General features: G+C 35.3%; 1 protein-coding gene across 2 annotated transcripts in view; it reads left to right on the top strand.

The window, feature by feature from the left end:
* LOC148946099 (piezo-type mechanosensitive ion channel component-like) overlaps positions 1-25,686 on the top strand; it is a 277,609-nt gene that overhangs the window by 36,453 nt on the left and 215,470 nt on the right. For both annotated transcript variants that reach the window (XM_089097773.1, XM_089097772.1), the window contains exon 3: positions 13,605-13,744. In XM_089097773.1, the coding sequence (XP_088953899.1) occupies positions 13,605-13,744 (140 nt within the window). The remainder of the gene's footprint in view (positions 1-13,604; positions 13,745-25,686) is intronic.

Genomic DNA, 25,686 nt, shown 5'->3' with positions numbered 1-25,686 from the left:
ACAATCTACAAAATGAATCAAGTTACACTCTGCATAGAAATCATAGGCTTCGTGCTAATCATTATCGAAAAACTTAAGCCTTTTTCCCATTGCATATAATGCAAGCAGATCTCTTAACTCTAGATGAGATTCAAAGACATCACAATACACCGTACAAGTACATTCTACTTGCATTCAGTGTTTTTAGTCGCTATACATATGCCATTCCATTGCGGTCAAACAGAGGTGTTGAAGTTGCTCAGGCCATCGAAAGTATTCTCGAACAGGATTCGTATAAAAAAAATCAAACGGATCGCGGTAATGAATTTGTTAACCCCCATGTTGCAAAAGTACTTTGCAACATGCATAAAGGCTGCATTGGCCGAACGATTGATAAGACCTATTCGACTTTTAATTTCAAGATATTGTACATTGAAAAATACATCTGCTTTTATTCATGATTTAGATAAAATCATGCTGATTTATAATCAACGACCTCATCGATCATTGTCCAATTCATCCCCAATGGAAGTTCATCATTCTGATCATGATAAAATTGACACCTTTCTTAAACAATATTCCAATGAAACGAGTGTCAAGAAGAAAAAATTCAATGTTGGTGATGCTGTTCGAATTAATAGAACAACTAATGTTTTTGAAAAGGGTAATTACTTGTGGTCGACAGAACATCTTAAAGTGGCAAAAATCCTAGACACTAAACCCATAACTTATCGTTTGCGTGATACCAAAGATGAAGAGATTCTCGGCGGCTTTTATGACTTTGAACTACAAAAAGTTAAAAATAATAGTGAGATCTATCAAATTGAAAAGTTATTAAAGACTCATACTCACAGGGGTAGGAAACTGTTACTTGTTCGGTGGCTAGGATACAACTCTGATTTTGATTCTTGGATCGGTGTTGAAGATATTGAGAATGCCCAATGATTTCTATGTAACTTTTATGTCCAACGTTTCCGATCCTCTCTACAATGACTTGAATAAAACAAGTGATTTTTGGACGAAACTCTCCCCCGCCATCAAATTTGACGGTGCGTATGAAGTGGCTCTTGTTACTGTATTCTCAAAAAAACCTATGACATCCTAAGAAAGGATCGTGTTTATAATATAAAAGTTATACCATTCGATTGGTCACTCTTTGTCGACTATGAATGGGTTGAAGCACTTAAATCTAGCAAATATCCAGATGTTACATTGAGATATAAAGAGTATGGTAGGCCTACTATGATGGATTTGTGTCGTGCAATCAACAGAAAAATATCATATCGTAGGAATGGTACATCCCATTTTAATTATTCAATGGAACACGACAGGATTTACATTACGTCACCTGTTGACACTGAAATAATTCATCTCAATGAGAATCTGAGAGACGTTTTTGGCTTTAAGCAGAATATGATCATTGGGAAAAACGCTGGCAACCGTTTACGGGATGGATCAAGTTATTTTTGCTGATTATCCACCTGGTTTCGCCTCGGACTCTTGCATATTTCTCTATGCATCTTTTGTGGAAACATCGAGAGTTGGTAATTCAAATTTCCCCCTCCTACGTGTTCTTGAACAAAAAAAACTCATGAACTTGTTCATCATTATAATATAAAGCATCTTCAGTATAATCCTGTAAACACTTCGTATTTGGAACTCTGTCAGTTAACACTAAGAAGTGAATTAGGTGATCCTGTAGCAATAACAAAAGGTTTAGCAGTGATTACATGTCATTTTCGATCTATTGTCGGCGACACCAGCACCTAAAATGAACATTAGAAGAATTCCATTTGTCTGTCCCGATAACGATTACTATGTTGGTGCTCTGAGTCCACGTCAAATAGGCAATGGATTGGACTACTACAAGGGGCGTACTACAATGTCTGGCTATGGTCTTCGTAGCTGGTTGGCTAGGCTATTTTGTTCTGCTTTACCCCTTGCCAGAAAGTATCTTGTACCTGCTGCATCAAATTTTGCTGCCTCAACACTACAGGACTGGGGGTCGGGTAAGAATTTCAACGAGAGTGTTAATGAAAATATTAAATCTTCATCAAGAGCCGTTGGTGAGCAATTAAAATCTCTGCAAAATGGGAAGGGATTGAAAAGGATGCGTGCGTCTCATTCACTCATCAGTCTCTACCCAGGCGGGAAGCGAAGGACATCAACAAGGACTTTGAGAAATAAAACAAGGAAGACCAATAAGAAGAAGAAAAAGAAAAAGACTGTTAGATTAAAGAAAGATTTCTTCTCTTATGATGACTTATCTCCCCCACAAGGAATCGCATCCATCAATCAGTTCCTCATTGAATCTATTCAATGCCGAAAATGTTTATGTCAGTGTCAAGTATGGCTATTATGAACAATTTCACCCCCAACCCCTCTTGGAAAATATACACTTTCAAATATTTTCCAATGAAGACTATTTCATTGATTTGTCATCAACATTTATTGACTTAAATGTTGCGGTGAAAAAAAAGTCATATACTACAACTCAAAATTCTGCCAAAGGTGTCTCCTACGAAAACTGTATTCTACACAACCTGTCCAAACAAATGAATGTATTTATTAATGGAACATTGGTTAGTACTAGCAATAATTTATCCAACTATGCAAGCTACATACAATTTATGATGATGACATCAAAGGCATACAAGAAGTTGAGAGGACAATCATTGGGCTATGAATATCGATCAGGTGTTGATACTGACGGTGAGTTGACTACTGCAGTGACCCAGGAGTATCATCTGGTTGGAAAATTAAATCATGAGATATTCAATATATCCCAATGGTTATCCCCCAATGTTAAGATTGACATAAAGTTGCAACTGGCCCCATCGAATTTCATTTTGAGAAAAACATTTCCTTCACCACCCGATGCAAATGTCATTATCACATCGGCAATTCCCCACGTCCAAAAACAGCAGGTTATGAACTCTGTTGCATTGGCAGTGGAAAGCTAAGAGCCAATGGCAACAACATTAAACTTTTTGTCCCCCATACAATCACCAATCAACGTCACATTGCCATCGCCTCTCGTAGCTATACCGATTCATCATTTATCAATGGAGAAATCCCATCAAAATTGGCTTTGTCCTTCGTGAAGAGTGGCAGTGCCGTTGGATCCTGGACTGAATCCCCCCATGATTTTAATTTTTTTGGTCTATCTAGACTTGTGTGAAAAGTGAATGGTATTCCACTGTACACTCTATCATTTGACAAAAATCCTATAGAACTCTGAACGAGTTGATCATGCAATCTCTAGATCATGACTCCCAACTATTTGAAAATGGAATAACCGATTCAATGTTCTAAAAAATCATGGTGTAATTGTTTTGAACCTGTCTGGGACCCAGGATATGAGCATAGTACGAACAGGGAATGTACGTTTAGAGTGTACATTTGCCGATGCATTGACTGAGAGTATCACGCTAATATCATTGAGTCAATTTGAAACCTATTGGGAAATCACACCCGACAGCAGTGTTCTACTAGACCTAGCACCATGAGCAAAAACCAAATAATCAACATATTTAATATGGATCCATACACGTCCCAGTACATGTCCTATTGTATACCATCGGACTTCATTGAAAAAATTCCAAGTGTTAACAATACCCTAATCATTGTTAATAGCAGTCCATCGACTTTGAAGACAGGCCCATTGGCTATGCATCTTTCAAACAGCGAAGAATATTGAATTTTTTGATTCTCTAGGCCTATCGTATAAATTCTACACTCCATGCATCAGCAACTTTATTGAAAGCAGTAGGAAAACTATCATTCAAAATCGACGAAGAGTACAGGATTTAACGACTAAGACATGTTGCTTTCATGCACTACTCTTTTTGATGTTCAGATCTCGTGGATACACCTACAAGCAGTTTCTCAACATTTACGTTGACTTACCTCGATTGAACGACTTTCTAGTGGAAAATATACTTACAAGCGTGTTTAATATTTATTTTTGTGCCCTACGAATAAAATGTTCTAAAAATGTATGTGAAATTGTTTATTAATAAATGAAAAATGTATGTACATGATAAAACGACTTTTCTACTCTTTAGATTTCATCTTCTACTAGGTATTTGTCGACAACAACTAATGCAGGTAGATTATCTGAATTCACAGTATACTGATCCTGATGTAATGCAATGTCAGGGTCACATTTTCTAAAATAGAGTGTAACTTCACTCTTGTCATATCTCTTTGTATAGTCAATGATACTATTCTCATTCATTCTGTAGAATTCACATGTTTCAATTTGCTTATTTGAAACAATGCCACAAACAGTGTCCTCAAGAGGTTATTCACATTCCGTCACCACCAAATAAAAATCAGTGGGCTTATAATCATAGTAGTCATTGTGTTCACAACGATGACGTAGAAACCAAATTCTTTTGTTGTTCCAAGAGTTGAATCGCTGACTCGGCTCCTCCCCCCAGAACAATCTAAAACCACGACGATACCAATCTCGTAGCAATAAACTAAAATCACGCTTAGGATTCTTTCCAATCATACCGGGATATGTATTCTCCCACTGATTACATTTATCATATTGGCAATTGGAGCATAGGTGCCCTCTAGGATGAGAGTCACACACCTCTTCAAGACATAAATTACAACCTTTATTTTGTACAGCATATCCTCTATGCAATTCACTCGGATTGCATAGTCTACACTTTTCATCATACTCATCAATCATTGTGCAATTCTCACATGATGACCAGCTGCCCAGTGTGTACATACATAGCGGACATGTATGGAACATTTTTTCATGTGTTGACACTCTCACTGTCACAATGAAACTGAGCTACCAACAACAAAAAATTGACTGGGATAGAGAGAGAGAGAGGAGAGGAGTAAATCACGGGGAGGAACATAAATTCTTAGAATAGCATAGGAAGGAACATAAACCCTTAGAATAGCACAGGAAGGAACACAAACTCCTAGAATAGCATAGGAAGGAACATAAACCCTTATAATAGCATAGGAAGGAACATAAACTCCTAGAATAGCATAGGAAGGAACATAAACCCTTAAAATAGCACAGGAAGGAACATAAACCCTTAGAATAGCACAGGAAGGAACATAAACCCTTAGAATGGCATAGGAAGGAACAAAAACCCTTAGAATAGCATGGGAAGGAACATAAACCCCTTATAATAGCATAAGAAGGAACATAAACCCTTAGAATAGCATAGGAAGAAGCATAGCCTCCTAGAATAGCATAGGAAGGAACATAAAATCCTAGAATAGCATAGGAAGGAACATAAACCCTTAGAATAGAACAGGAAGGAGCATAAACCCTTAGAATAGCATAGGAAGGAACATAAACCCTTAGAATAGCATAGGAAGGAACATAAACACTTAGAATAGCATAGGAAGGAACATAAACCAAGCAAATCCATAAGTACATGCTCTGGAAAGGTGCCAAGGAATGTAATCCACCCAAATAGCACAGGAAGGAACGTAAACCTTTAGAATAGCATAGGAAGGAACATAAACCCTTAGAATAGCATAGGAAGGAACATAAACCCTTAGAATAGCATAGGAAGGAACATAATCCAAGCAAATTCATAAGTACAAGCTCTAGAAAGGTGTCAAGGAACGTAATGCACCCAAATAGCACAGGAAGGAACATAATCTACGCAAATTCCATAAGTACATGCTCTAGAAAGGTGCCAAGGAACGTAATCCACCCAAATAGCACAGAAAGGAACATTAGGAAAAAAAATCCATAAGGTCATGCTCTGGAAAGGTGCCATGGAACGTAATCCACCCAAAGTATAAGTTAGCACTCTACTACCACTGTCATCACTGAAGCTTCTAATATTCTAATCTTGGTTTGCAGACTTATCTTCCTATTCTTCCAGACTTTTTTTAACTGTGAAAAAAACACCCTGAGCCTTGGCTATTCTATTTTTAGCATCTTCTATTTTTATTTTTATTCTATTTTTAACAACATCTTCACTGCTCCCACCATCTTTACTAATAATATTACCGAGGTAAGTGAAGCTGCCCACCTGATCAATCTTTTCATCACCCAACGTCACCTTTTCATCTTCACTTATTCCTAGCCATAGTGACTTAATATTCTTTACATTAATTTTCCAACCAGTATAAGAGCCCTGAATGTGCAAAACCTCTAAAACTTCATTCATTTTGCTCACACTTTCATCTAAGATGCTTAAATCATCAGCATAATTCAAGTCCAAGAGACTTTTTCCTCCCCATTTGATTCCTTGGTCGCCCATTGCCTTTTCTGTGCTCCTTAAAGCCAAGTCCATCAAAATAATCCATATAAAGGGGGATAGAACACAGCCCTGCTTAACTCCTGATTTAATAGAAAACCAGCTGCTAACCTCATTTCCTACCTTAACCGCAGCAGCGTTATTCTCGTACATAGTACTAATCACTTTAATGTATTTGTCTTGTATACCATAAAAGGATAAAACCCTTACTAAAGCTCTTCTATCAACAGAATCGAACGCTTGCTCGTAATCTATAAGACTGAGGATCAAAGGCGTTTGAAAACTCAGGCACTTCTCAATTATTAGCCTAAGAGTGAAAATTTAGTCGACACAACCTCTACCTTTTCTAAAACCGCACTGCTCTTCTCTTAAAACTTTGTCTACGGCATCTCTCAGTCTAAAAATAATCATATTACTAAGTAATTTACTACTTACAGAGACAAGACTAATGCCTCGATAATTACCACACTCACTTTTATCACCTTTCTTATAAAGTGGCTTAATTAAAGTTTTCCTAAAATCGTTAGGTACTTCCCCTTTTTCAAAAATCATATTCATAATCTTCAATAACTTATTTCTGACCTCAGAGCCACCATATTTAAGAAAGTCATTTACCACCCTATCAGCACCTGGAGCCTTATTATTCTTTAATCCTTTTAGTACTGTTGCTAATTCCTCCTCACAAAACAAATCTTCCTTCATATCCAAGGTATCCCAAACTTTTTCATTTTCCTCTATATTTTTCTTGCAACTCTATCTCGGTTAAGCAAGTTCTCAAAATGTTCGGCCCATCTCTCTTTAGTTTTTTCTTATCGCTAATTGCGACCCCATTACTATCTTTAACTGGGACAAGTCCGGATTGACTACTCCCTCTCAATTTGATAACTTGCCAGTATAATATTTTACTATTATGCCGTTTAGCTGCATCTTCCAGATCCTCGGCAATTTTATCCTTGGCCTCCACTTCACACCTCCTTAGTTCATATTTTAATGCTTTCTCCATTTTCTTTACATTTCTTTTGTTTTCATACGATCTATCACTCAGACAATTCTTGTACAAGTCCTTTCTCCTTTCTATTAAACATAAAGCTTTTTCACTAATATTCTTAGCTGCAGTTCTAGTTTTCTTCCCTAATATACCTTCAGCAACTTCACAAATTATTTTTTTTATTATTCCAACCATCTTCCACATTATCAAATTTTAAAATCTTAAGTTTAGTATTCAAATGTTCCTGGAAAGTTTCTCTCAAATTCTCATCCTAGAGTCTAACAACATCATAACTTCCCGGGAGGTAGTTACCCTTCCCATATTCAGTTTTAAATTAACCCTCGACACTACTAGATGGTGATCTTTACTTTTAACATCAATAATAGCACTCCTATATACCCTAGTATCTTGTATTGATCCTTCCAGTCTTCGGTTTACTTTAACATAATCAATAAGGTTTGCTGTTTTACCATCGCGTGAATACAATGTTAACTTATGAGCCATTTTATGACCAAACACCGTATTGGTTATAACTAGATTGTTATACCTAAAAAATTGCAAAAGCCTGTATCCATTACTGTTTTCTTTTCCTACACCAAATTTACCTAGGCTGGGATACCATCTATCCCTATTTCTACCAACCTGGACGTTAAAATCTCCCAGTAATAACATCATATTTCTACCTGGGACCTTGTCTGTTTGCTCCTGTAGCTGTAAGTAAATTTCATCTGAGTCCCTAGTATCTCCGTCAGTCGGTTCCACAGGGACATAAACTACTATAACTGATACCCTGAACTTTCTAGTCATAAAGTAAGCAATTATTATTCTATGATCAATACTTTCCCAGCCTAAACAAGACTTAGCAGCTTCATTATTCATCATGAGCCCTATTCATTGTCTGTGTACCCCATCCTTCCTGCCTGAGTAAATAAATTCTGTGTCAGCTAATTTCATGCTTCCTACCCTTGGGATGTGATTTTCTCAAACTCCTAATAAATCCAGTTCGAATCGTCTGAATTCCTCAGTCAAAATGCCGAGACGATATTCTTTTTTTAACGTCGTAAAATTCCAAATTCCGATTTTCATGTTCTTTAAATCATTGAAATTATTTTCGCCTCAGGAAAAGCAATGATCGCGGATACCAGTGCAGGATGGGGATAACATATCTTCTCAAGTCTACACCAAAATGCTTAAGTCGGCTTAGAACCGGACAGCAAGAAGTCCCTGGGACCTCCATGAATGGGGGTTCTGTGCATTCCTGGGCCAATCTTTGTCACAACATGATATTCAGTACTTGGCAATGCTCTTCTATCAACAAGAGTCGAAATCCTGCACAGACATTCTCAAGCCTATTACCTCCGACTCATTATATATTCATGCCTACAAATATTATGCTACTACGGAGAGGCAACCCATAATATATAAATTAGCTAGGAAGAGGTTCTTCAGCCCAAAGACGCCCATCAAAACATACCAAGCCCAGAAGAATTGTCCATTAGTCAGAATCCCGTGTGAATGCTGTGTTGTTTACTAGGCTATAATTTCCTCGAGGGGTGCCACTCCTCAAGGGGGAATTGAGTTGATCGCAAGGTCCCCAGTCTTGCAGGTACCCCGAAAAGGCCGAGGCAACCCTTTGCAAAGGCCGTTGTCCATAGATCTGGATCTTACGCCCTGCCACAGTTGTCTCCTATGGAGGATCCTCCCGTGATGGTCTTCTGCATCATCATGCAATATAACCCATTACTGGGAGAAGGTTTGCAACTCATGGGACTAGTGGACAAACCAGTGGGTCCTTTTGAGTGTACATTTGAGGGGCCTTCCTCCTCCTCCGCCTGTATTTATGACCCCGGGCGAGGGTGTCCCAGATTCTATTATGACCCCCAGGGACAAGGTCCCCCCTTTGGTCCGTGCCTCCTATGGAGGTACCCAAACACGCAAACTACTTATAAATATGCATAACTCATTCAATATATAAGTTATATACAGAAATATAGAACTCACTGAAATATTTAACCTACTACTTATAAATATATATAATTCGCTGAAAATATAAGTTATATACAGAAATATATAACTCACTGACATATTTAACCTACTACTTATTAATATATATAACCCACTGACTATATAAGTTATATACAGAAATATATAACTAACTGACTTATTTAACCTACTACTTATAAATATATATAACTCACTGACTATATAAGTTATATACAGAAATATATAACTTACTGACATATTTAACCTACTACTTATAAATATATATAACTAACTGACTATATAAGTTATATACAGAAATATATAACTCACTGACATATTTAACCTACTACTTATAAATATATATAACTCACTGACTATATAAGTTATATACAGAGATATATAACTTACTGACATATTTAACCTACTACTTATAAATATATATAACTCACTGACTATATAAGTTATTTACAGATATATATAACTTACTGACATATTTAACATACTACTTATAAATATATATAACTCACTGAATATATAAGTTATATACAGAAATATATAACTTACTGACATATTTAACCTACTACATATAAATATATATAACTCACTGACTATATGAGTTATAAACAGAGATATATAACTCACTGACATATTTAACCTACTACTTTTAAATATATATAACTCACTGACTATATAAGCTATATACAGAAATATATAACTTACTGACATATTTAACCTACTACTCATAAATATATATAACTCACTGACTATATAAGTTGTATACAGAAATATATAACTTTAATAAATCAAATAATATTAACATTTTGATTACTAAATATCAGTATATGAAACTTACAATGCACATTCATTTGTATTTTTTTTCAGTAAAGTGCAAATTATGTTCTGGCCTAAAGAAGGCGTAAGGGCTTTGAGCCCAACTCATGTTAATTTCTGCTTGTTTTGAGTTTGACTCGGTTATTTATTGTAGTTTCTGTTCGTTTTGGGTTTCATTTATTTATCGATGCTAATTTGTGGTAGTTTCACGCTTGGTAGATTATTTGATTTTATTTTTTACTCACTTTTGGGTTAATGGAGTTCTTTACTTTTCTTTGAAAAACTTATTTTGTGGAAAAAGCTTTTTAATTAATTTCTGTTCGTTTTATATTGACAGTCTTTTCTCGGAAACAAAATAATACTTTAAATCTTTTGGTTTTTTTAAGACTTTATAGCTTGGTCTGCTATCTGTATGCTGGAGAAAAATTTTCAGTAATTTTTATCAACGTACACCCTTTTAAAAATCTGAACGCAAATAGTAGTGTTTAATTTAGTTTCATACCTCTTCTAGTTGACCTGAAATGGAAAACTTGATACCATTCGCAAAAAAATCTGTTTACTTTTTTTGATAGTTTGGATACACTTTGGATACGTTATTTTGATTCGGTTAAAGTTTAAGAGCAGAAGTAGCCCTGAAAGTTTGAACATAATACCCTCAGTTGTTCTTGAGATACTGCTGAGATATCCTATTGGGAATTAGCATAAACACAGTGCATTCTGATTTAATCTTAAGACAACATTTAGTTTTTAAACATAATGAGCAAATGGGAGGTTAGGGGTGGGATAGGGATTAATTGCCCTCTAATCACTTTCGACTATAAAAGATGGCATCAGTCCTTTCTATTTTCAATCGAATGAGCCCTTTTCTAAGCTCCTACAACATCTCCTTCGATACGAAGTGCCCTTGTCTAAAAAACATTAATAATAAATTATACCCACATCCATCTTAACTATAAAAAATGTCAAGCCTTCCAATCACTTTTGGCTATTAAAAAGGGTACTACGCCTTTCGATTCCCAATCGAATGAGCCCTTATTGAGTTTCCACGACAAGGATTTCAATAAACACTTTATATGCCCCCAGGGCATAAATTACAATCGTTACCCTAAGGGCTGTGGGGGGGATGCCATCCTTAAAGACCGAATTTACAGAACTTTCAGCTACGTTGAACAAAATAGATATCTCAAAATTTTGATTGGATGCTTGGGGAAATTGTGGACGTGAGAGGGGGGTTAGTTGCCCTTCAATCACTTTCGACTATCATAAAGGGCTCTAACCCATTCAATTTCCCATTGAATGAGCCCTTTTTGAAGTTTTTACAACATCGCCTTCTATTAAAACCTTATATACTCCCAGGGCATAACTTATAACCATTGCCCTCAGGGCGGGGAGGGGGAGGGAGAGGGGTGGTCATACTTAAAAACATAATGTACAAAAATTTCGACTACATTAAATAAAATGACTATCTCAAAATTTTGAATGGATGTGTTTGGGGAAATGGTGGGCGTGAGAGGGGGATTAGTTGCCCTCCAATCACTTTCGACTACGTTTCTACGACATAACGTACTTTTCTACGTACGTACATTTCTACACAATACGTTTCTATGATATACGTTTCTACGACAGTGTTTTCAATAAAAACCTTATATGCCCCCAGGGCATAACTTAATACCCTTGCCCTGAGGGCCGTGGGAGTTTCCTCCTCAAAAACATGTTTTCTATCTGGAAATCAACTGCACTGAATAAAATGACTGTCTCAAAATTGTGATTGGATGTGTTTGGGGAAATGGTGGGCATAGAAGGGGTGTTAGTTGCCTTCCAATGACTTTCTACTATTAAAAAGGACACTAGCCATTTCAATTTCCAATCGAATGAGCCCCTTTTCAAGTTTCTAAGACAAAGATTTCAATAAAAACCTTATATACCCCCAGGTCATAACTTATAATCCTTGTCCTGAAGACTGTGTGGGGAGTGTCCTGCTTAAAGGTATAATTTCCAGAACTTTCAACTGCGTGGAACAAAATGGCTATCTCAAAATTTTGATTATATGTGTTTGGAGAAATGGTGGCCGTGGAAGGTGTGTTAGTTGCCTTCCAATAGCTTTCGACTATTAAAAAAGGTACTAGCCATTTCAATTTGCAATCGAATGAGCCCTTTTTGAAGTTTCTACGACAGCGCTTTCCATAAAATTTTATCTGCATCCAGGGCATAACTTAAAACCCTGGCCCTGAGGGCTGTTGGGGGTTGTCATCCACAAAAACCTAATTTCCAGAACTTTCAACTAAGTTGAAAAAAAAATAGCTATCTCAAAATTCTGATTGGATGTGTTTGGGGAAAAATTGGGCGTGGGAGGGGGATTAGTTGCCCTCCAATCACTTTCGAGATATTAAAAAGGGCACTAGCCCTTTGAATTTCCAATCGAGTGAGCCTTTTTTGAAGTTTCTACGACAGCGTTTTTATAAGAACCTTATATGCCCCCAGGGCATAAAATACAACCCTTGCCCTGAGGGCTGTGGGGGAGTTTCCTCCTCAAAAACATAATTTCTATCTGGAAATCAACTACGCTGAATAAAATGGCTATCTCAAAATTTTGATTGGATGTGTTTGGGGAAATGGTGGGTTTGGAAGGGGTGTTAGTTGCCTTCCAATCACTTTTAACTATTAAAAAAGATACTAGCCATTTAAATTTCCAATCGAATGAGCCCTTTTTGAAGATTCCACGACAACGCTTTTTATAAAAAAAAACATTATATACACCCCAGGTCATAACTTAAAGCCCTTGCCCTGAGGGCTGTGGGGGGGGGTGTCATTCTCAAAGACCTAATTTCCAGAACTTTAAACTACGTTGAACAAAATGGCTGTCTTAAAATTCTGATTGGATGTGTTTTGGGAAAAGGTGGGCGTGAGAGGTGAGTTGCCCTCCAATCCCTTGCGACTATTAAAAATGGCATTAGCGCTTTGAATTTCCAATCAAATAAGCCTGTTTTGAAGTTTCTACGACAACGCTTTCTATAAAAACCATATATATATATATATATATATATATATATATATATATATATATATATATATATATATATATATATATATATATATATATATATATATATATATATATATATATATATATATATATATATATATATATATATATATATATATATATATATATATATATATATATATATATATATATATATATATATATATATATATATATATATATATATATATATATATATATATATATATATATATATATATATATATATATATATATATATATATATATATATATATATATAGTATAAAAATAGCCCTCGTCAATCATGTCTGGATACAGAAATTTGTATCCAGACCTGTATTCAAAATTTTTGAAATTTTTGTATCTAACAAAATCGGTCGTAGGAGAAATAAAAAAAATACCATTGTGTTGGGGGTTCAGAAATGTTTTGAAACCCTTATGTCTTTTCTCTCTTAAAACTTCAAAGAGATATCATAGTTCCTTCAAAGATTTATGTTTTGTAAATTAATTTAACTGCCAGACTGTACCAACGTTTTATTTACAGAGGAGCACAGCTCTTAAAAGAGTTGAACGAGGAAAGGGCTCAAGCAAAACGCGAGGCAGAAAGACAGGTACTAGACAAATTACGTGAAAAGATGGAAAAAATTAAAGCAGAGAAAGAAAGGCATCAGGTTCACTTTGACGGTAAGCAAATAATTTTTTTTTTGTCTAGATTTGATTAATATGAAGTTATGTGTCTACTGATGTGTTCTCAAAAATTTTCCGCCATCCAACATAAAGAATTAAATATAATATGATGAAAATTTCTTATGGAGGAAGTTTTCATGGGGGCAGAGGATTTTCCATGAAGGAGGTGTCGGATTTCCCAGCATTATTTAAAAAACGATGAGAACTTAAAAAAAAAGTTTTACAACTGAAAGTAAGGAGAAACATTAAAACTTAAAACGAAAGAAATTATTATTTATATGAGGCGGTTAGTCCCCTCTTCAATACCTCACTCTTTACGCTAAATTTATTTTGTACTTTCAAAAGAGCTATTTATTCTAGTTAAACCCTTTGTGATTCAGGGGGCATTCTTAAAGTATTGGAACACAATTTGAACTTTAGCATAAGGAGCGAGGTTTTGACGAGGGGGCAAATACCCTCATATACGTAATAGTTTCTGTTTGTTTTAAATTTTAATGTTGCTCCTTACTTTCAGTTTAGAAAAACTTATTCTTTTTATTTAATATGAAACGGGACGTCTTCAACGCTGATGAAACAAAGATAAAACTAAAATAACCTAAAACAAATAAAATCGAAAACCAAGAAATAATACCGACCAATATCAATATCTACAAATGTTGCTTCTGTGACAGTAGTGTGCATCTAATTACTCCAGAAGGGAGATTTAATTTCCTCGGTAAAAGCCTGTCAAACATCGTGTGCTATATTGACATTTCACCCGAGGTTCAATGTCCTTGGTAGGGCGAACCTATTAGACACGTTATACTAGTCATATAAGGATATACAATATGGAGCTATATTTTTAAAAAGCTATTTTAAACTTATATTTTATGTAGGTCAATGATCCTAATTATCTCGTTCATTATTGCTTACCTTAGTAGAGATATCAGAAGATATCTCATTTGCATAATTCTCATCTGAATGGTCTTAACTATGGGTTTGAATAACGAGATGAACCAGATAACGATACTAAGAATATTTTTATATTGGATTGAATGAAACACGTAAAGGGCTAAAATTGCATACGAACTAAATGAAAGTCTGAGGGAATGGTACCTACCACACCACATGACATAGATGATAGAATAGGATTGGAATATTTTCATTATTTCACATGTCGATTGACCTAGCTTCATTTCTTGGCTGTGGTCATAATGATACACAACTACGAAATCAGGAGTGTGGGCAATATAAAATATTGTCTAGCATTTGAGTATGCATAAAGTTAGAAACTCATAAAGTCTTAGGTGCCAAGAAAAGAATTTTAATATAGAAATCCAGAACAATCCTTAGAAATCCTTAGAAATTATAAACCTTTACCTGTTTCACTCAATCCAATATAAAAACATTCTTATTATCGTTGTCTGGTTTCATCTTGTTATTCAAACCCATACTTTAGACCATTCAGACCAGAATTATACAAATGTGATATCTTCTGATACCTGTGCTAATGTAAGCAATACTGGACAATATGATTAGGATCATTGCGTACATAAAATACAGGTTTAAAATACATGTTTAAAAATCTAGCTCTATATTTTATATCCTTATATGACTAGTATATCGTGTCTGATAGGTTCGCCCTACCAAGGAAATTAAATCTCGGGTGAAATGTCAATATAGCACACGGTGTTTGACAGGCTTTTGCCAAGGACATTCAAATTCTCTTCTGGAGTAATTAGATGCACACTACTTGTGAATGAGCGTCACAGAAGCTAAAAGAGCTGCTTGAATAAGACCGCCAAAGGAACTGGATAAAATAAAATGAAAATGAAGTTGATTATTCTGTTGCGAAATAATTCTATTTTTTGTTACTACTGCTGCAATTCTCCTACGTCTTGTATTTAATCTAGTCTCCTGGTGACTTGTAAAACTTAATTATCCATATGAGCTATTGGTTCACTCTTAAGGTTCACTCTCAAATTACCTGTATCTCTGTTTGTTGAAATATTAGCAAGAATACTATTTTTTAATTCATTTGCCTCCATAGCCCACTGTGTAAACCCTCTTTCACTATAAATGGCCTTGGCATCGTCGAATTGTACGTGAGCCAGCGTTGAAGACGCATCGTTTCATACAGTAGAAATATCCTCGTCGTTTTAGTTTTTATCTTTACTTTCTACTGGCCGTAGTCCCGTTAGTTTCTACATTGTTGAGATTCCGCTTATTTTTGCCTTTTGTCAGGGCTGGCCAGTTCGATTTAGATCTTTGATTCATTCATACTATGAAAAATTTTCATCGCCCAGCTACTGACCAAATTCTACGATTTTTATTAAAATAATTTAACAAGGATATTCTAATAGTTTTATAATAAAGGCTGTAACCTCATCTGAAACATTCCTAAAAGATTTGACAATTAAAGTCAGGGAAGACTACATAGGAGTAGCAAACAGAATAGCGCTTTCGATAACACTTTAAACAGCCATCTTAGTGCGTGTAGTGTAAGACCCAAATTGATTGAGCCATACTAAGCAGGTGGCTGAAATATATCGCTGAGGAATTAACTCTATAATTAACATAAGCAGTCCAAAGAAGTTCTCTATCTTATGTAACCCCCAATTATTTGACATTGTCTTGACTTATAGTTATATTGCCACTGACGTATAGCCTAATAGGAGGGGAGTAAATATATAGATATTAATCTAGACGGCGAGAATAGCAGAATTCTCACGGTAATATATTGAGAAGTAACGGAACCCTCGCGACAATGTCTTTTGAGATAGCAGCTTCTTCACAACATTATCTCCGAATGACGTTTATACGACAACGTTAAGTTGCAGTCTTAATTCTGGGGCGAATTCTTGTGTTCTTTTCTAAATAACCACAAATAACTAGGCTATAGTATGTGATAAAATTTACAATGTTTTATCAAAATAATTTTATTAATCTAGTGAATAAAAACAACACTTGTACATTCAAAATTTTTACAGGCTTTTTCAAATTTTTAAAATATGCAATTTTTTAATAAATTTTTCAATACAAATACTTTGTCTATATTCCCTTTTTCTTTCCTTCTCACATTTTAAATTTTCCGTGAAAAGATGGAAAGCTGTCAGCAAATGCTAAGAAAACCAGATAAATTAATTCAAATATAAAACGAAGGATACGAATCACTGCTGCCATGAAGTATATTTTCCATAGTAAATATGCCATTTTATTAGAAGATTTCAACACCCAGGTCGGTAGAAATAGGGATATATGGTATTCTAGCCCAGGTAAATTTAGTTTAGGAAAAGAAAACAGGAATGGTAACAGACTGCTATAATTTTGTTTGTATGACAATCTAGTTGTAACCAATACATTGTTAGGTCATAAAATGGCCAATAATTCATAAATTGTATTCACATGATAGTAAAACAGGTAACCTTATTGATTATGTTATTGTAAACCAAAGACTGGCAGAGTCGATATAAGATACTAAGGTATTCAGAAGTGCTGTTATTAATGTTAAAAGTAAAGATCACCACCTATTAGTGTCTAGGGATAATTTAAAACTGAAATTTGGTAAAAATATCTATTTTCTGGGAAGCTATGATGTAGATAGTCCCCAGAATCAGAATTTGAGAGAAACTTTCCCGAAACAGTTGAATACTAAACTGAAGAGTTTAAAATTTTACAATGTAGAAGATCTCTTGAATAATTTTAAGAAAATGGATTGTGAAGTCGCCGATGATGAGTTAGAGAAGAAAGTTAGAGACGTAGCTCAGAATATTATTGAAAACTCATTATGTTTCAGAGGCAACGCTGTAGCGTTGCCTATAGTAAAGGCCATACGGCTCCAATATTTTATTATTATTTTTTTTCCCAGAGGCACTTCATATGGAAGTGGTCGTCGTAGAAACTTACAAGAGAGTTCTAGTGCCCTTTTCAGTAGTCGAAAATTATTGGAGGGCAACTAGCCCCCCCCCCTTACGCCCATCAATCCCCCAAACACATCCAACCAAAATTTTGGGATAGCAATTTTGTTCAGCGTAGTTGATTTCCATATAGAAAATATAGTTTTGAGGAGGACACTCCCCCATAACCCTCAGGGAAATTGTTTTAAGTTATGCCCTGGGGGCATATAAGGTTTTTATAGAAGGTGTTGTCGTAGAAACTTCAAAACAGGCTCTTTCGATTGGAAATTAAAGGGATAGTGCCCTTTTTAATAGTCGAAAGTGATTGGAGTGCAACTAACCCCCTTTCCACGCCCATCATTTCCCCAAACACATCCAATCAAAATTTTGAGATAGCCATTTTGTTCAGCGTAGTTGATTTCCAGATAGAGAATATATTTTTGAGGAGGATACTCCCCCCACAACCCTCAGGGCAAGGGTTTTAAGTTATGCCCTAGGGGCATAAAGGTTTTTATAGAAGGTGTTGTCTTTGAAACTTCAAAACAGGCTCATTCGATCGGAAATTAAAGGGCTAGTACCCTATTTAATAGTCGAAAGTGATTGGAGTACAACTAGCCCCCCCCCCCCACGCCCGTTGTTTCCCCAAACACATCCAATCAAAATTTTGAGACTACCATTTTGTTCATCGTATTTGATTTCCAGATAGAAAACGCGTTTTTGAGAAAGACACTCTCCCATAATACTCAAGGCAAGGGTTTTAAGCAATGCCCTGGGGGCATATAAGATTTTTATAGAATGCGTTATCGTAGAAACTTCAAAACATGCTCATTCGATTGTAAATTCAAAGGGTTAGTGCCCTTTTTAATAGTCAAAAGTGATTGGAGGGCAACTAGCCCCCCCCACGCCCATCATTCCCCCAAACACATCCAATCAAAATTTTTAGATAACTCTTTTGTCAGCGTAGTTGATTTTCACATAGAAAATATGTTTTTGAGGAAGACACTCCCCCACAACCCTCAAGGCAAGGATTTTAAGTTACACCATGGTGGCATATAAGGTTTTTATAGAAGGCGGTGTCGTAGAAACTTCAAAAAAGGCTCATTCGATTGGAAACTCAAATGGCTAGAGCCCTTTTTAATAGTTGAAAGTGATTTGAGGGCAACTAACCCCCTCTCACGCCCACCTTTTCCCCAAACACATCCAATCAAACTTTTGAGACAGCCATTTTATTAAACGTAGTTTTACATCTGCAAATTAGGTCTTTGAGGATGACAAATCCCCCACAGCCCTCAGGACAAGCGTTGTTATTTAAGGATTCTCCGAATCCTTCATATTATTTTTTTTATGGAAGGGATACTCGTATAAACTTTAGAGAGGGCTCATTTGATTGGAAATTGAAAGTTATTGTTCAATTTTTAAGAGTCAAAAGAGATTGGAGGGCCACTTTCCCCCCCCCCCCCCCATCATTCACGCCCTAAATGCATCAGATAAAGATTTTGTTAAAAATAGTTGAAAGGTTGAGTAACAAAACTCTGGCGTCGACAAAACCCCCCAGGGCCCGGGGGCAGGAAGGGATTCTCGTATAAACTTCAGAGAGGGCTCATTTGATTGTAAATTGAAAGTTCTAGTTCAGCTCTTACGAGTGAAAATCGATCGAAGGGCAAATACCCCCCCACGCCCTTTTTCCCCACCCTTCCCTTTGAACTAATTCTGTTTATACCTGAAGGCCCAATGAGAGTTAGAATGTTTTGGTATTAACACACACCTATTAGGCATCTGCTCTCCTTCCTAACAAGGAAAGAAACAGAGAGTGTAAGGCACTGGCGGATCCAGGGGAGGGGCGCGGGCCCCCCCTAACGTAGTCTACAGTAATGTAATTTACTTAATTAACACAAGATTGCTTTTATTAAACTTGCTCCTAACGCAATTTTATCGGATCAACCTATCTTGCCCCCCCCCCCTAAAAAATCCTGGATCCGCCCCTGATGTAAGGGAACTATAAATTTGAATTTGTAATTCAATGAACCACGTTAAAAATTTTATGCGGCCACCTCTTCAACATAAAGTGCCACTGGAAAAATAAATAAGCATTAACTCATTGAACCCTTATGGCTCTTTACTTAGGTAACGCTATAGCATTGCTTCTGACCTAAAAGTTGAGTAGAAATTTCAGCTTCCATTTTTATGAATATCTGAAATTATCTGAGGGGAAAATGTTTGAGGAGCATGTTCCACGGCTGGGAAATTTCTGCTGGTTGGAATTTAACGCGGGGCAATTATCAGCAGGAAAAGAAAATGTTCTTTGAGGGGGGAGGAATTTCCCAGGGGTGGGTTTTCCAAATGTGAATTATTCAGGGAGGGGACGACTAAACCCATTCGATAATATTCTACATTTTAAAGTAACGGGAATAAAGAATCAACAGAAATGTCAGAGATAGTGCTTCAGGTTCCTTTAGACGATTTTGTTCGTGTCTTTTGAAAAAAGACATTTTCAAAAGACAGATTAATTTCATTTTTTTTACTTTCTCTGTGGCTGCTCAATTATGCATGTGAGGGGGGAGATTCCCCCACCACTATATCCGCTAAGGTTTCAGTTTTTATCTCAAGCCTTAAAAATGAACGCAATGCGATAAAAGTATAACTCAAAATAACATATATAGAATAATATATGCACATAACACGGAACAATTAATTAAAATTGTATATTATGAGTTGAGGCTCACCCAAATGATGGGCCAGGGGGCTCACCATTTCACAATCTATGAAGTCAATTCTGCAGTAACTAAAAGTCTAAAGTATTTTTGAGAATTTTATGGCCTTTCAAATCTCAAACGGCCGACATTCTACAGCCTAATGAGCCTATCTAATCTCCTAAATTGGGAGCTGATGTGATAAATAAAGCTCTGCACCGTATTGGATGAGTCTGTAACCTCACCCTCCCCCTCACCTACTGTCTACGCTAAAGTGTTCTTCCTTCTTCCAACTACGCCACTCCCACCCCAAAGACTTTAATAAGGTAAATTTTTGTATGGGAAGAACACATAGTAAATCTATCATAATTATCCAATTATAAGGTTAAAATACATACTCTGAGATAGATGTAAAATTGCTTTGGCACAGACAAACATGTTAAGGTTCAGTCTAAACTGTCCTGATCTTTTCTTTTCAGCAAGTGAAATGGTCAAAACATCCTCATTGAAGCTGTCTTGTAAATTGATTCGTTGTTCCCAATCGCTATCTACCAGTTGTACCATCTGTATGTTGTTGATATGAAAGGTTTTTATCAAAGAGGTAATCGTATCGACTTTGAAAAAAGCCTCATTCGATTTAAATTCAAAGTTCTAGATCCGTTTTTAAAGTCAAGAATAATCGGACAGTAAGAACCCCCCCCCCCCATGCAATAAAAACTTGAAACTTTTTGCAATAAAAAACGAACAAAAATTAATTAAAAAGAAATTCCGAAAAATAAGTTTTTCAAAGACAAGTAAAGGCCATTTTAAACTTAAGCTCAGGAGATATGAATAGCCTACCTGTTAAAATTCAAACTCAAAACGACCAGAAATTACTATTAAAGAATAAATGAAATCCAAAACGAATAGAAATTAAATAAACAATCATAGCAAAAAACATACATCAAGTAATAATATAAATGAATAAATAGATTTTAAAGCGAGTAATGCTTAGATTAAATATGAAAATCAAGCTTAAAACGAAAACAAATAGTTTGCTATTAAAGTATAAATGAAACTTAAAACGAAAAGAAATTAAATAAACAATCAATGCGAACAAACATACAGTATATATTAATGTAAATGAATAAATAAGTCTAAAAACGAGCGAAACTTATGTTGAATATGCAAATCAAGTTTGAATCGAATAAAAATAACTACAAACAAGAGTTTGGATATCGCATCACTGCAGAAGCCTAAAACCTACTGCGTCATTGGCGCTTTATTGAAAACGAATAATATTACAAATGTTTTCTTTTGTACTTAATATTGAAAATAAATATTAAAATTACAGTAAAATTTTGAACTGATGAGCTTTTAGCAATTAATATCATTATACATGAAATATTCAGTTTAATTTTATCAGCTCTTTCCAAGATTGTTCAAGACAAATATAGTTTCACTACAAACAAAATTTGGATATTGCCCCCTTCTTTAACTGCAATTAAATAAAAAAAACAAATTTTTTTAACTGAAAGTAAGGAATGACGTTAAAACTTAAAAGGAACAGAAATTTTTCCGTATATGAAAGGGGCTGTCCCCTCCTCAACGCCTCGCTCTTCACGCTAAAGTTCTTTATTGTTTAAAAAATAGAGTTGTGAGAAAGTCAAACTTTAGCGTAAAGAGCGAGGCACTGAGGAGGGGACAGCCCCTTTCATATACGGAATAATTTCTGTTCGTTTTAAGTTTTAACGTCGTTCTTTACTTTCAGTTAACAAAAACTCGTTTTTTTTATTTAATTTTGAACGTTTTCGAATTAATGCAGGTTTTGATATTAATTTTACGTTTATTTGGTTAAATGGCTTTCTCGAAACTTGTTTACTTTATTTACGAACGTTTTTGTTAGTAATAAATATGCGTAACTTACGAATTAACTTACGTAACGAACTTCTATATTCATAGATTTTTAATACGTATATTAGGGGGTTCGCCCCCTAGTCAATACCTTGCTCTTTAAGCTAAAGTTTGAATTTTGTTCCAATTCTTTAAAAATAACCCCTTAATCACAAAGGCCGTTAAATTAGAATAAATAGCTCATATGAAAGTACTAAAAAATCTTTGGCTTAAAGAGCGAGGTATTGACTAGGGGGTGAACCAAAACATATACGTAATATTTTCTCTTCGTTTTAAGTTTGGATATTGCTCCTTAATTTCAGTTGAAAAACTTTTTTTATTTAATTTCTGATCTTTTTCTTTAATAAGGATGGGAAATTCGGCACCCCCTTCATAGCAATGTCCCTTCCCCCATGAAAACTTCCTTCATGGAAAAATCCTCCCATATAACGGCCGATCTCCCCCCTCCACCTACCAGAAAAAATCCCCCCTAAAAACGTCTGTATATTTTCCAATAACCAATACTATATGTTAACATTGGGTAAAGTTGATAACTTTCAGCCCTCCCCCTATGGACTTCGGAGGAATAAGTTATCCTAAAAGACATAGTTATCATATTTTCGACCATGATGAACAAAATGGCTATCTCAAAATTTTGATCGGGTGACTTTGGGAAAAAAAAGCGGGGGAGGGGGCCATGTTGCCCTCCACTTTTTGGTCACTTAAAAAAGGCACTAGAATTTTTTCATTTCCGTTACAATGAGCCCTCCCATGATATTCTAGGACCACTTGGTCGATACGATCACCCCTGGGAAAAAAAAACAAATAAACACGCATCCGTGATCTTTCTTCTGGAGAAAAATGCAAAATTCCACATTTTTGTAGATAGGTACTTGAAACCTCTTCAGTGGGGTTATCTTATACGCTGAATATGATAGTGTGATTTTCATTAAGTTTCTATAACTTTTAGGGGGTCTTTCCCCCTTTTTTCGAAAATCAGCCAAATTTTCTCAGGCGCTTAACTTTTGATTAGTAAGACTAAACTTGATGGAACTTATATATTTGAAATCAGCATTAAAGTCTGATTCTTTTGATGTATCTATTGGTATCAAAATTCCGTTTTTTAGAGTTTCGGTTACCATTGAGCCAGGTCGCTCCTTACTTACAGTTCGTTACCACGAACTGTTTGAAAACCTAAAGCCTTCTGCGTCATTGGCGCTTCACTGAAAACAAATTACTCTTATATTACAAATTTATTCTTTTCCAGTTCTTACAGCATTGAAAATGAAAATAAAAATTACAGTGAAAAAAATCTTGAACTGATGGATCTTTCAACAATTAATATCATTATATATCTAATATTCAATTTGATTTTGTTTATACTTTCCAAGAATGTTCAAAACTCATATAGTTTTCAATAGGACGCCAATGACGCAGTAGGTTTTAGGGTTCTGCAGTGAGGCGATACCCAAACTCTTGTTTGTAGTTATTTTTATTCCATTCAAACTTGATTTGCATATTCAATTTAGGTTTCACTCGTTTTAAGATTTATTTATTAATTTATGTTAATATCTATTGTATGTTTGTTTGCATTGATTGTTTATTTAATTTCTGTTCGTTTTAAGTTTCATTTATACTTTAATAGCAAACTATTTTTTTTTTTTCGTTTTAAGCTTGATTTTCATATTCAATCTAAGCATTATTCGCTTTAAAATCTATTTATTCATTTATATTATTACTTGTTGTATGATTTTTGCTATGATTGTTTATTTAATTTCTGTTCGATTTGGGTTTCATTTATTCTTTAATATTAATTTCTGGTCTTTTTGAGTTTGAATTTTAACAGGTACTCATGTCTCCTGAAATTAAGTTTAAAATGGCCTTTACTTTTCTTTTAAAAGCTAATTTTTCGGAAAGTTTTTTTTAATTAATAATAGAAAGAAGGAGAAGCTAATATGAGGAATGGAAAGAAAGTGAAGAAAGCAGTAACATATGAACTAAAGAGGTGGGAAGGGGATAAAATTGCCAAAAATTTGGAAGATGTAGCCAGACGGCATACTAGTAAGCTACTGTCCTGGCATGTTAATAAGTTGAAAAGGAATATCAATCTAGAATTGTTCTAGTTAAAAAAAGGGAATGGGGCCACAATTTGTGACAAGGAAAGGTTTAAAGAGAGATTGGCGGAACACTTTCAGGATGGGCTAGATCATAATAGAGTTAAAGGAAAAGATATAGAAACGAAGGAAAAAGTTTGTGATACTTTGGATGCGAAGGAAGATTCATTTTGTGAGGAAGAATTAATCAAAGTTCTGAAAGGATTAAACAATAATCAGGCCCTAGGTGCTGATAGGGAAGTAAAAGAGTTTCTTATATAGGGTCGTTACGAGGTTAGAGACAAGCTAAAGAAGATTATTAATGTGATTTTAAAAAAGAGGAAATGCCTAGCGATTTTACGAGAAATCTAATTAAATTCCTCTTAAAGAAAGGTGATGAGAGTGGGTTTGTTAATTATAAAGGCGTTTAGCCTGGCTTCTGTAGGAAGTAAATGACTTAGAATGATGGAACTTTTTAGACTTAGAGAAGCTGTAGAACAATGGGGTTTTAGGGAGGGTTGAGGGTGCTTCGACCAAATTTTCACTCTTGTATTAATATTTGAGAAGTACCTGAGTCATTAAACACCATTAGTACTCCGTTTTATTCATTATGAGCAAGCGTTTAAATGAGCTGATCGAGGAGCTTTAACGAAGGTCATTTCCTTCTATGGTATACTACATAAATAGAGTGAAAAGATGAGTGCTATGTCCAAGAATTACACTGATGTGGTTAAGGTAGTAAATGGAGTGAGTTGCTAGTTCCATATTAAATCAAGAGTTAATTAGGGTTGCGTCCTATCTCTATTTATGTGGATCATTTTGATCGACTTTGTCCTAAAGAGCAAAGCAAAAATAATGGGGAAAACGGAATAAAATGGGGAAGTAAAACTCTTCTGGACTTTGGTTATAATAAGGATTTAAGTATCGTGGATTAAAATGTTAGCAAAATGAATAAATTTTTAGAAGTTTAGCCAGTTTAGGGTGCAAGAAAAGGTTTGAAAATTAATGTAAGAAGACCAAGTCGCTAAGACGTTGTGACTAAGTGAAGGTGAGGAGGTGATGTTGAGCAACGAGAAGATCCATCAAGTGGGCAGCTTCACGTACCTAGGCAGTATCATAAGCAGCGCGTTGACACTGCCTAAGTAAAGAACAATCTTGGCAAAATGCATTATTTTTCTTCTTTTTTTTTGGTTTCTTGGTCTTAGACCAGGACACTTTGTATCAAAAGAGTTGTCGTAGAAACTTCGAAAAGGGTTCATAAGATTGGAAATTGGAAAGGCTTGTGCCCTTTTTAGCAGTTGAAAGTGATTGGAAGGCAACTAACTCCCCTTCCACGCCCACCATTTCCCGAAAAAGATCCAATCAAAATTTTGAGATAGACATTTTGTTCAGCGTGGTTGATTTCCAAA

This window comes from Artemia sp. Qi Xiang Cuo, chromosome 12, assembly GCF_049724085.1.
Source record: "Artemia sp. Qi Xiang Cuo chromosome 12, ASM4972408v1, whole genome shotgun sequence".
Taxonomy (NCBI): Eukaryota; Metazoa; Arthropoda; class Branchiopoda; order Anostraca; family Artemiidae; genus Artemia; species Artemia sp. Qi Xiang Cuo.
The sequence above is the reverse complement of the archived record's forward strand: the minus strand, read 5'-3'. Positions and strand labels throughout refer to the sequence as shown.